The sequence below is a fragment of the Pleuronectes platessa genome, chromosome 18, assembly GCF_947347685.1.
Source record: "Pleuronectes platessa chromosome 18, fPlePla1.1, whole genome shotgun sequence".
In the NCBI taxonomy this organism is placed as follows: domain Eukaryota; kingdom Metazoa; phylum Chordata; class Actinopteri; order Pleuronectiformes; family Pleuronectidae; genus Pleuronectes; species Pleuronectes platessa.
In genome coordinates this window covers 19,328,666-19,342,027 of record NC_070643.1, presented here as the reverse complement: position 1 = coordinate 19,342,027, position 13,362 = coordinate 19,328,666, and the positions used below count along the sequence as shown (strand labels likewise).

At 45.2% G+C, this 13,362-nt stretch overlaps 1 protein-coding gene across 1 annotated transcript; it reads left to right on the top strand.

Moving 5' to 3' along the window:
• The first annotated feature begins 11 nt into the window (after window positions 1-11).
• cdca5 (cell division cycle associated 5) lies at window positions 12-1,869 on the top strand. Its single transcript, XM_053447147.1, has one exon. It carries the CDS (start codon window positions 116-118, stop codon window positions 902-904), a length of 789 nt encoding a protein of 262 aa, XP_053303122.1. The 5' UTR covers window positions 12-115; the 3' UTR covers window positions 905-1,869.
• Window positions 1,870-13,362: the final 11,493 nt, after the last annotated feature.

Here is a 13,362-nt window from a genome sequence, read left to right as displayed (position 1 = left end):
TTCGCGACCGAGGCGGGCGATTTGAACGGATCCGCCACGATCCCCCGGACACGGACGGTTTCTTCCTCGATTTAAACACGATCAACCCCGGCTGTGATCCCCGGTGAAGGTCGGTATGAAGGGTGGGACACCTCGAAGTGTCATGTCGGAGTCCAACACGCCGAGCGACCCGCTGAGGAGACGCTCTCCGCGGCTGAGTTCTCCTCCTCCTCCTCTTCAGGCCAACTTGAAAACAGACAATAAAATGGCGGCCGCGTCTTTAGCCGTCAAACGCCGGATAACAGTGAGGAAGATCGCTCCCAGGAAAACCACCGCGCCGTCGGAACACGACAAGGAGAACACCCCGAGGCCGGATGGAGACCTCCAGCAGAAGGTGTCCACCCCGGGTCCCAACCCGGACCACGGCAGCTCCTCCACGGCTAAGAAGAAGAAGAACCAGAAGGCCGCTCTGCCCTCGCCGATCCTCCCTCCATCCCCGCCGCCCTCTCGACCCCAGGAGTCGGACCCAGACGCCGCGGTTTGGTCCCAGAAAGTGCGCCGGTCCTACAGCCGACTCAGCGACCGGTCACTCAACAGCCCCGACCCCCGCGAGACTCTCTTCGGCTTCGAGATGCTGACGACCCCCGAGGTGGGCCCGAGAGGGCGGCGTTGTCAACCGGGTCTGGAGGCCTCCGGGTCGGTCACCGGGCTGAACTCCTTCACGTCCCTGCTGCTGCTGGAGGCGGAGGACGGGGGCGCAGCTCAGCCCGAGCCGGACCAGAACATCCCCGGGGTGACCTTGGTGAAGGAGAAGAGGAGGAGGAGGAAGGTGCCACAGATCGCCACCGTGGAGCTGGAGGCGATGGCTGCAGAGATGAACGCAGTGTTCGAGGAGGCGGAGGAGTTCGAGCTGGTGGTGGAGTGAAGGACTCAGACTTAAAGACTGAAGGAATCCCATGTTGAGTGTGTGTCTGTGTGTGTGTCACTGACATGCTGAAAAAAGACAGACACTCTGGACTGTTTTTGTATATTTCTAGTTTTCTATTTTGTACATTTTTGATTCTTTGGTGTTTATCTGTTTGGTATTTTCATTCTAAAGCTCTTGATGTGGTTGTTTAGGTCTTTTTGTGCATATTACATGTGTAGGTAGACCAGTAAGGTATGTCCCCCCCCCCCCCCCCCCCCCCCCAGTACAATTAAAGCCTTACAACTGATTATCTTTTGAAGAAGCAATCATTTTTTGGTTAGTTGATTTGACAGAAAAATCATCTGTCTCTATCTTCATGCTAAAAATGGTTTGATAAATGTTAGATATTCTCTGATTCCATTCTCACATCAGATCATTGTTAACTGAATATTTTGGGGGCTTTTATTGGGACATTTGTTCGAAACCCACCAACTCATTTAAAGAGGCCAGGTTTTGGTTGGATAATGTGAAATAAGTCCTTGCAATTGCTTTGTAGAAGCAAGAAGAAGATTGTAGAAGAAACATCAAGAGGAAACATATCTGTGTTACACAGATTATAAATGTATGTGGAGGCTGAAGGGGGTACAAAGGTCATACAAAATGTTTTTCAGTACTGATATGATCTGAGCAGCATGAATGAACAGATAGTTTCAGGTATTTCTACCCTTGTTGACCGTAGATGCATTTTGTATCTACTTATATTGCAACTGCTGAATAACAACAGAAATGTGAGCAGTACTTCAGTCTTTTAATAATGTGTTTACATTCACATTCTATAAGTAGGAACATAAGACATCACCTGTCAATGTTGTTTTTGGAAAGTTTTCTCACATCTGTCTTTTCTCGACCAGAGAGGATAATCAGTTTTCTATCTTTTATTGACTATTCATGTAAATAAATGAGCAAATTCAGCCAAAATGCCACATTTCTTCAAATTTTCTTGTTTTTTTCCCCAGCGATGGTTTTAGTGACACCTATTTTAAATCGTACACTGATAGTTCATACCTCTACCTGGGTTAACCTTCTATCCAGTCAAAGAATGAATGAGAAGATCTGCCCATTCTTCCCAATTTAAAGGCTCCTTGTTTGGGTCATGCTCCACCACTCCACAACATTTCATGTAAGTCAGTTCAGTAGTTATGTAGTGAAAAAAATGTCCTTGCTAGAGGTACTGAAACAACAACATACATTTATAGTATTCAGAACTTCATGCATTGATCTTTTATCTATAAAAAGGGAAACCAGGCAGTTATTAGTGGGTTAAACACCACTTATCTGAGTTGCAGGCTTGTTAAGCAGCATCTCAGTTACTGTACATCTGCAGTTACAGTGACACCGGATTGGAAAGTCTGTTGTGTGTAAGTGTTTGTTGGATGATGGCTCTCACCACTGACCCTGTTCCCTTGAATGGGGTCTAATAAGACACTCCAGCGGTGCGTGTTGACTCACAGCACGTCCCTGCACACAGCAGAGGGCTCCAGTGACGGGGATGAAGCCGGCTGAGTGAGTGGTCGGGTGATCCGTCTGTATTTAATGAGAACGGTGGACAGGTAGAAACACTTCTCCTCCAGAGTCTCTTGAAAGGTCTAAGTGGATGAGCTGCGTAATTGACACTAACGAGGAGGGAGGGCCTTCGATTTACAACCCATCAGTGTGACTGGGAACACTGGGAAGAAACAGTGCAGTTCACAGAGTTGTGTCACTTTGATTGATTCATTATTTGATCATTAAACAATTGTTGAGATTTTCACCTGTACAGAGTATTTGTGTTTCTTTTGATTCACAAATATTAGATCAACCAGATGAATCAAAAATGGATTGATCTAATTATTTAGACCCAATTAGCACAGAGTTAAGATGGAAAGTTTTAGACCCACAGGTGTCTGCGGCCCCTGGACCTGTCCCCCCCCCCCCCCCCCTTTTATCTAATTGATAATCCAACCTTGTGCTGTAAAAGCAAAGACTGAGCTGCCACATCTTCCACCGACACACATTACCAGGTGGAATCATAATAAATAAACCATGAGCAGATCTCTATTTAAACACAAACAAGCGGAGGATGCTGACAAGTACATCTTCACCTGTAATAGGAAACCAACCTTGAAAAAGAAAAAAACACCCATCCCTGAATAAGCTATGAAGTTAAATGTTTACCTCTGCTTAGAGTGTGTGTGTGTGTGTGTGTGAGCGACACACACGTGGAGAAATAATGAGTGTGTGTTTGAGTGTGTAGCAGTAAATCCACAATTTGCTCATGCATTTGTTTTCTTCCTGCAGGTGCCATTTCATCTTCATACTCCTCATTTGGCATTTCAGCTCCCGAGGAGAGGAGACATCTCTCTGTCGGTCTTTCTTTCATTCTTCTGCTTCTGCTTCTTTTTTATTAATTTTTTTTGCAGAGCACAACTCACAGTGGCTTCTGCCTCTTGTATATTTTTAACAAGGTATTCATGTCGACTTTACACTTGCACTGGAAGTTGCAAACAGAGTGAAGCATGGAGCTGTCACTGCCAGAAACTGTTATTGATTTACAATGATGCTGCGGCTGCTGCTGCTGCTTTGGAGTCTGTTCATTTTTTGGGGATGTTGGATATTTTACACTCATATTCATATGTGCCTCCCCCCCTTCACCACCACCACCACCCACCCACCCACACACACACACACACACTCCCACACACACACATACCCACCACCACATTTCACTCACGGCAGTTGTCGCTGGTTCAGCTTGACTGCTTCGTTAGGGCTCATCATTTGCATTCAGATTAATTATCTAATTACCGACAAATGTCCGGCGGCCACCCCACACTCTGGCTCGTCAGCTCTCAGCCTGTAATTATTTTAATCATTTACTTTCATCTGGAGCGTTCCTGCCATACTCCTGTGTTTAGAGGCCATTCTTAATTACCCTGCCAAGACACTCTTTTCATGAGAGAGAGGGAGGGAGGGAGGGAAAAGGGGGAGAGAGGGAGGGTTGGTTTGAGGGAGAAGAGAGGAATTGGGTGAGGGAACATGTGTGTGCGTGTGTGTGTGTGTGTGTGTGTGTGTGTGTGTGTGTGGAAGAGAAAGACCAATGGGGACATGATCCAGAGGCTTTGACAGCACAGAGGAAGCTCCCTGCACTGCTGGATGCTCTTTCCTCTCTCCTCTTCTTCTTCTTCTTCTTTTTCTCCCCCCCCCCCTCTCTATCTCTCTCTCTCTCTTCCCATCGCACCCCCACCCCCCAGTCCCCCTCACCCTGCCACCTCCCCCAACCAACTTCCTCATCCCTCCTCTCTCACCCCCTCCACCCCAACCCACCCATCCCCTCCTCCACGCCCCGCTTCCACCGTTATACTTCCTCCCTTTTTCCCCTTTATCGCGAGCACACACAGGAATCGCCCGTGGGCTTCAGTGCTCTGACTGCTAATACACTGACACACACACACACATGCACGCACACACACTCACACACACACAGAGAAGCAGGCAGACAAGAGAGTCATGCGCCCTGTTTGTGGCACTCATCACCATGCACACATCTTTCCACTATCTGCCTGGAAAATCTATACTCCTCTCAGCTCATCTGTCTGATCCTGTCTCTTCCTCTGTCTCCCACCACCCCTCCATCCATCAGACCTGCATGGCTGCCCCCCCCCCACACGCGTCTGTATCTGCTGCCCGTCTTTCTCTGTCCGTCCCTGGCTCCTCTCCTTCTCCAGCCCCGGTGTTTGGACAGGCCCAGCGTCAGGCCTGCTGCTCCCCGTCCTCATGCACGAGGGGACAAGAGGTCATCTCTTCCTTCCCCCTGTGTGACCGCCTCATAATGATGCTCTCACTCAACCCTGGAGCCACTCACCCTTCTCCCCGACTGCTCTAGTTAAGAAAAACAAGAGTGAGGGGGAATGAGGGAAGGAGAGAGAGAGAGAGGGAGGGAGAGGGAGATACAAGCTCTGTAATTGGGCTCTTGAATATTTAAGTCACTGGGGATGAAAGTTTAATGAAAAGATGATTATCTACCAGTTTATCACACCACTGTTTCATATTTCATTTTCATATTCCCGTTCCGAGCTTCATTGTCCATTTGGCAGCGGCAGATACAGAGTTTAGGAGCCAGAGCGTGTTGGAACATACTGAGCGAGAAGACGAGAAGATGGAGGAGACACTTCGAAGAGACGCTTAGGACCAAGAGTGTCTTTAATGCCACTTTCATTTGGTCCTTGCCTTGTCTGTTTTGACAGCTGCCAATTACCAGAGTTATAATTAAGTATGTGTTGAATTATACTGCAAATTGTTTTTTAAAACGACAGGGTGACATGCACACAGCCATTTGCAGTGTCCAATGAAAAGTGTCTTATTTAGTCTTACTCTAATTTTAGAAGTACGGAGGCCAAGAGTGTCAATACACATAACTGTTTTACCACAAACCAAAAAGATTTTATTTTATTTGAAATTGAAGTTTCTTTCCCACAGTAGTTCAATCATTTTAACATGGAATAAAGTGAGCAAACAATATAGTAACTTTAACCTGAACCTCCTTTTTAATAATGTATATTGCATATTCACATTGCTGTGCTTTCTATGTGAGCATCAAGAGTATCTCGAATGTTCCTGTCCCAGTTGAGTCTTTGGCCACCGAGTCTTGAATTTCACACAGTTCTGAACTTAATTAATATTTGAAAGCAACTTACAGATATCACTTAAAGCTTAAACTGCATTTATTCATCAATAAGCTGCATAACAAGAGTGGAATTGTGAAAACATTGCGTAACAAGTATAACACAGTAATCAGGAATACTTGAAATTACGACGATAACTCATAGACTTGATTTGTTCAGTTTGATCAAGATAAATTTGAATATTAAAACTAATTTTCTTAGATAATAAATAAGATTTTTTTACTCTTGGACATAAACAACACCCCTGTACTATGCATCGCAAAAATAATTAAATCAATGTAAATAAATAAATCAAAATGTATAAATTGGAATATAACCACCCCACGCCATCGAGTTTCTAAAACCCAAATTCACAATTAAACAAAATACATAAATGTAAGGAATCATTCTCATGAGAATCACAGTCATCCTCCCTCACCAAACAATTCTACACATGATTATTTAATTCTTAAATGATTTATTTATCACAAAACCCACAATTTACATACTTTAAACTTAACACTGTTTTATATAGCAACAAAAACAATGTCAACTATAGAATAAGAACAGAAATAATTTAAAGAAATATATGGATCAAATTGAACACACTCTACAAATCTAGATCTGTGTGTTATTCACTAAAACATCAACAAAACGTCCTATATGCTGCAATGTTGTAGAAATAAAATAATTATAATTTTATCTACATCTGCACCAAAAGGTACCAGGTTCTCCCCAGGCCCAGGAAACATCCCCCCCACTGAGTTTGATGGAAACAGTTTTTGCGTAATCCTGCTAAACAAATAAACAAACATGGCGCCCAGTAAAGTTCAAACCTCCACCAAGGCCCAACAGCTCCCTCAAACTCAATCGAGCTTTTCCAAATTGTCACCGATTTATTTTGCAAGTAATCCGTCCAGTAGTTTTTGAGAAATCCTGCGAACAATCAAACAAACAGATAAAAAACAAACCAACTAAAAAGAATAAAGAGAGGACAGGACCTCAGTGCCCCCCCCCCCCCCCTCCACAAGCTGACTGTCGTGAGCTTAAATACACAAAACCGTCTTTTCACTGATATGATTAACGTCTTCTTCGACAGCGATGAAGAGATGGGTCGACTTCCAGCTTCTTTGGCTTAAAGCACCAGACGGTAAAAACTTAACTCGCCGATTTCAGCCCATTCTGTTGATTGTGTTTCACCTCTACCCCCCCCCCCCCCCCCCCCCGAAGACAGTTCAATACAACAACAACAAAAAAAGAAAAAAGCACAAGGACACTCTTTCCTTTATTTAATCGCGCCGGATAAACAGACGGCTGTTTGTTATTCATTCTCATTATTCATAATAGTCGGGACATTAATCCCCTTTTTGCTGGAAGATGGTGCGTAAAAAAAACCAAACAGGAGGCATTGAGCGTGGAGCCGCTTTGACGTGTAGCACTTTTCGCCCAAACCCCAGTGGAATAGCGGGGACCGTGGAGTTTTGAGGGGGGATTATGTTGAGAACCCACACGGAGCCTCGGGCCACAGTTTGGAATGGGGACACAGTTGGGATGGTGGAGATTAGAGGCCGTACCTTGTGTGGTGCAAAGAGGCCATTTCCAGGCAAAGACACAGGGGGGGGGGGAGTATGATAGACTCACTCCGGTAATAAGACTTTATTGTGAATGCATGAAAATACAGATAAGAGGCGATTCTTCCATTAAAAGCCCCCTGATAAGTCGGAGAATTCCAAAATTTGCTGTTGTGATCAATCTATCGTTGTTCAAATGCAACATTTAACCGTTTTTCCACATCAGCCACACGTCTTCGCCATATGTTGACGTCTAGGACGCGTCTGAGAGGACGCCACTGGGGAGGTGGTGGCGTTAAAAGACTGTGTTAACCCCGAGTTACTTGGTATTCACTTAATGCTCCCTCACCAAAAAAAAAAAAATGAGGGATTCTATGATGCTTATCAGTTTAATCCACAATTACACGGCGCTGAGGCAGGCCACGACCCTCACCGCTTGTCGCCTTTGTGGACGGGGTGTCACCGTTTAGCCCCATCTCTGGGAGAGGGTGGGGGGGGGGGGGAACCTGGGAGACCATGCTCCATCTCTGGGGTCCTAAAGGATGGGGGGGGGGGGGGGGGGGGGGGGGGGGGGGGGGTGAGAGAGGAGAGAAAAGAAAAAGAGCAAGTTAAATGGGAGTGACAATCTGCAAACATTCCTGTCAGCAGCTGCTGTGTGCGGCATTCTCCGTCTACTAGTTCGTCCCACCCTCCGCACGGTGGTGACCGGGGGGCCCCCCCACCCCACCCCGACCGTGACCCCCCCTGAGCCCGGCACACGCACCTGCCGCGCTTTCACCGACAGCCAGATAATCTATGGGCGGATCGCAGCCGGGCCTCCTCTCAATGTGCTCTTGAGAAAACCCCTTATGCGTGAAAGAGCCTCCTTTCTCTGCCTTTTGTCCGGCTCAGTTTTATGGGCCACCATTGGGCATTATGAGGTTTGGGGGATTTACCACGGGACTCTATTGAAGGGTATAATCCTTTCAGGCACGGGACGAATAAAAAAGTTTTAACCTGCTGTTTTCATATTTATTAGCTGGTTAAAGCAGACGAGGCAGCTGAAGCGTCCACACAGAACCCTCCTCCGCCTCCTCCTGCTCCTCCTCCTGCTCCTCCTCCTCACACACACACTTCACGTCCTGGAATTGACAAGCATCTTGAGTGGGGGTCCTCATAATGGAGCTGATTGCTTTAACTGATTCAGTCCGGAGAGTCAAGTGGGCGAGTGACACTCGGGTCATGGAGGCCTGTTGTTGTGCGTCTCTGTGTCAGTCAACAGGTTGTGACAACACGTCATCACATGTTTCACTTCATAAAGTTCTGACTCTTTTTTAAAGGAGGGTTCTGACCTGAGGTTGTTTCCTCTGTCAGTTTTCACGTGGAACAGGTTTTTCCCATCAGGTCACGTTGAGACACTTTTGAGCACAAAGGACACGGGACAGTTTGAATTTCTATACATGTTGTGGACGAGCTTGTCAATTATTTACTGTAAAGTTGATAACATGTGCTTTGCAGAAGTATATGACCAATCAGAATTAACAGTTGAATATTCTGACTGTTCAGTTAGACCAGGATCGCCTGTTCAGATCAAATCTCTGAATATCAGATTATCTACTAGATCAATATAAATGAATATGGAACCAACAGGAAGGGACATGACTGTAGAATAGATGGAAAATAGAGAAGGAGGCCATTAAAAAAACATAATTAATAAAAACACCTTTTCAGGACTAAAGAACTTGTGATTTAATTTGTAAATGTCCAAGTGAAAAGAGGAAAAACTGTAAATCTCTCTCTCACTCTCTCTCTCTCTCTCTCTCTCTCTCTCTCTCTCTCTCTCTCTATCTATCTATCTATCCATCTATCTATCTATCTGTGTCTATGTGTTGTTTCTCCTCTGACGACAGGTCTTTCTATCCAGTTCATCATACTCGGGCCTCGGGCAGCAGCCACCCTCACCCCTCCTCACCCCTCCTCTCCTAACTCCCTTCATCCCTCCCTCCCCTGCCTCCCTACTCCTCTTCCTCCCTCCCTCCCTCCCTCCATCCCTCCATCCCCACCACCACCACCACCCCCTTTCTGTCAAAGCTGATTGTTTCCACGCCAGCAGAGTGCTGCGGGCGAACACACTGTCACACTACATCAGGCAGAGGGAAGAAGGGGAGAGAGAGTGGATGATAGGGTATATATGTATTTCTCTGTTGGAAAAAAAAAGAAAGAGAGAAGCTCCGCACAACAGCTAAAGCCGCGGCTGCAGCAGGGATTCCCAAACTTTTCATGTCAAGGGCATCCGGACGTCAGAGAAAACACAGACCCCCCGATTCTGTCCCGAGGAATCTTAATCTGAGAGACTGTGTGATCTTAATCTGACAGCAGCTCGACATCGTCCTGAATGCACATTGGATGTTTTCATGGCATTATATAAATTAGGTGATTGTCTTTTGCTTTTTTCTGGATCAACGTGCACTGATAAATCTGTGTTTTTGGAACTTTTAGACGATAATAAAACAACATTAAACCCTTTTGGAAGCTGCCAATGAAATCCTCTGTGTCCAAATTGACCCAGATTGAGTCAATATGTCTCAGCTCTTGTATGGAAGCGTTGACTTGACCCAGTCATAGTGGGATTTTTTGTTTTATTGCTGGTTTAGTGACACAAACTGGGTCAAAAATTATTGGTGACTCTCCAAAAAATCTGCCTTAAAGTTACCATATGAAATAAGGATCCGGTTAAATGCTTTTTAAATAGAATTTCCATTGAATTTAACCTGTTTTGATTGGTTGTCAGTGTATCTATCTTTAATCTAAATGTTTCTGAATGTGATCCCAAGGATATTGTTTCCATCATCCTGGTGTGACGCCATCGGGTTATTTACTTTAAATAAAACATGTTTGTTTGAACCATTGTTCGACACAAAAGGACCTCAGGCTCTGTTTTTTAGATCTGGCGCAATTATTTTTCCGACAGTTGTATAAAACAATAAAATTACATTTAAACGGCGAAAGATCTGTGAACACGAGGAAGAGAATAAAAGTTGTTACCAAATTGTTTAAATATTTCTTTCTTTCTTTCCTTGTCATTTTAACACGATGAGAAAAAAAAATTATTGTCACTAATGTGTCTTTTTTCCTTCTTTCATTTTGTAATAATCGGTTATTTCCAGATGGAGTAAACCCATAAAACTATGAATCAATAAACAGCCATCAAGCCACGTTACACCAGTGTTCCTCAACCCGTTTGACCTCTGACCCCTTCACCCACAGTGTCACTGCATGAGTCTGCTCTCAGTTTCATCGAGAGCTTTTCCCCAAGTTTTATTTTAATGATTTTAAACAATCAAAGACTTATTTGTACAGAATAAACAGACATTTGGTTTTGTTTACTTTTCCCCTGCTCGTCATCACGTGGTCCTGACCCCGTGTTGCTCCGCTTGTCATTATTCAACACGCAGTGACAAACAGTCTTCTCCTCCCAGTGGGGGCCCTTTCATGGATCCCAGGTGGCCCCCAGTTAAGAGCACCACTGTTACACACACTGGTTCACACACAGTGCACACTGCTGCCCCCTGGCGTCAGAGCACGGAGGCAAGCACAGGTGAAGGTCTGATCCGAGGTGGTCTGTGATGGAGTGTCGCCCCCTCGTGGACACTATTCACTGACGTTTGCTCCAGGTCAGAGATGGGTGTGTGTCTGTGTGTGTATTTGTGTTTGTGTGTGGGTCCCTGAACTGCAAAAAAAAAATTAACTACTTTAATGTTCTTACGAGCAAACATTAAATATTTCTGGACAACAACTATTGGACGACTGAAGAGTTGAAGTGATTAAGAGAAAAAAAAAGTATGAATGAATGAATGGTTTTTATGTATGTGTTACTGTTGTGGGTCCACAATCGAAAAAGAACACTGACATTTGCTTTGAAGTGATTTGATTGATATTCTACTGCTGCACTTAATAATATCATCGTTTTAATCATCAAATAGCCAATAAATTCATAAATTCATCAATATAAACATAACCACGTTTATAATGGGAGGTACATTTTCCCCAGAAAGAAATGTCAAATGTCTGTTTCTAGTTAAAATGCTGTGAGAGTTAACACTGTTTGTACAAATGTGTTTTTACCATTTCTAGAAATAGCTCAGAATGTCATCTGACTTCCTCCGTGACAGGAACCATGAACACGACGTGAACCACAGACAGAAGAAGCATGACGGTCGTTTCTCTGTGGAACACGAGCATTAACAACCCTCTGTCAGTTGTGTGTCTGTTGGTGGGTGAAGGAGGTGAAGTGTATCAAACCACAGAGAGATGCAGAGCCTCCTCCTGGTGCTCCGTGTCGCCGTGGGGGGTGCCACCACCAGGAGCAGCTGGGTTCACCTCCCCTGCTCCCCAGGAAGTTGTGCATTGACACACACACACGCACACACACACACACACACACACACACAGATCTCCACACCTCCTGCAGAGAGGACACTTTATTTTCTGTGACCTTTCAGCCCTTTGGTTGATCAGGAGTTTGACCTCTGACCTTCTGGAGAAGCTCTGGTCTCACAGAGCAGAACTGCTCCGGCCCAGGTTTGGTCTAACCAGTCAATAAATATATTACTTTTTCCACAAGCCTTCAACCTTGAAATCGATCTAATTAACCGTGCAATTCATAATTATTACTAAACCATTAATAAATGTTGTCTTATCAGAGGGTGGAACTGATGGAACTGGTGTTTTGTGTTGTTTTGCTCTCAGTTACTGGATGAAATGGTTTTGTTTCTAACACCAGAGGATATTTTTCTATATTTTCCTGCTGGAACCTAGAAACACAGTCACATGTAAATGTGCTGACAGAGTCCCTGAGGCCGATCTGCTCAGGAGCAGCTTCTGCTTCTTGTTGGACTCGTTTCTCTTCATGTTTCATGCGCTTTCTCCCCGATGCGTTTATAAACAACTACCCTGAAATCAGGTCTCGCTCGTTTACACAATCAAAGACGTGTTTTCTTTTTAGAGGTTTGCTGCTCGCACCGTCCCCTCCAGTGTCTCTCCCGGTGTTAACGTGTTATCCGCTGAGCTGTGGCGCCTCCGAACACATCCACCTTCAGCCAGAGAACAACGGATCAATATGTAAATGGCCTCAGACTTTCTCAGCCATGTCTGCGTCCAACAGAGGCGATAAGCTTTGGAAATAAACTGGGAGTTATGGTTTGGAGGCATATAGCCGGGGATTATCCCAAAACTCGCCCCGGGGTTTGGCTCTCCGTCTCCCCCGCGCGCAACCGGACCCGCGTCTGGTGCGCAGCGGCCGGATTGGACCTGCAGGGCCCCGGGGCGCAGACTCGCAGCCTCCCCGGGGGGCCTCCTGCTCGGGTGAGGGGCCCCCGCGACTCAGCTCAGGGTTGGAGATTACAGGGTGGCAGTGGTATCTCTCCCCGCGCACACAGACACACACACACACACGCATGCATGCAAGGAGGTGAGATGATGTCGCAGCGCCCAAGGCTGCAGCCGTGCCCCGTAAAGATTGACGCCCCCCCCGCATAACACACACACACACATACACTCACACACACACACACCCGGACCCCTTGTGATGCGCCCGATACAAACCAACTTTGTTCAGCTGACAAAGAAGCGATTGTGCACTGAAGGTCATTTGTCCCCGAGGCCTCGAGAGCAGCGAGTACAGAAGATAAAAAGTGAACTGCTTCAGTTCTGTGTGCACTGAGGGAGCTTTGATAAAAACCTGCTCCTTGAAATCAACACACTGATCTGGGATGAATTGAAAGCTCTGGGCTCTTAAAGCTGAATTACCCCCCCCCCCCCATGTTAATGTGTTAGAAATGAGATAAAAAATAAACTTTAATTTCATTAGAACACATCTGAGGCGTGTATAGGGCTCAAAACAAACCACAACACAACAATGAGGTATAAGGTCGTTTTATTTTATTCTTGATTCTATTATAACTATGTACAGCATCTATAAATCATCTCTTACACTTAAATCTGTTATATTCTCAAATAATTTTTTGGTACAGGCAGAATTCTCTACACACAAGTCAATACAAGCGATGACAACAATTGCACATAGATCTTTTTTTTTATAGATATAAACATTTAAATTATTTTTTTTCTCCATTGCTCTCAAAAGAATACATCGGACGGGACATTTAAGTCTTCTTGAATGAAGATGAGACGAACACTTATTGCTCCGGTGAAGAAAATCTACTAA

Coding starts and splice junctions, on each gene's coding strand:
- cdca5 (XM_053447147.1), top strand. CDS start 116: ATGAAGGGTGGGACACCTCGAAGTGTCATGTCGGAGTCCAACACGCCG.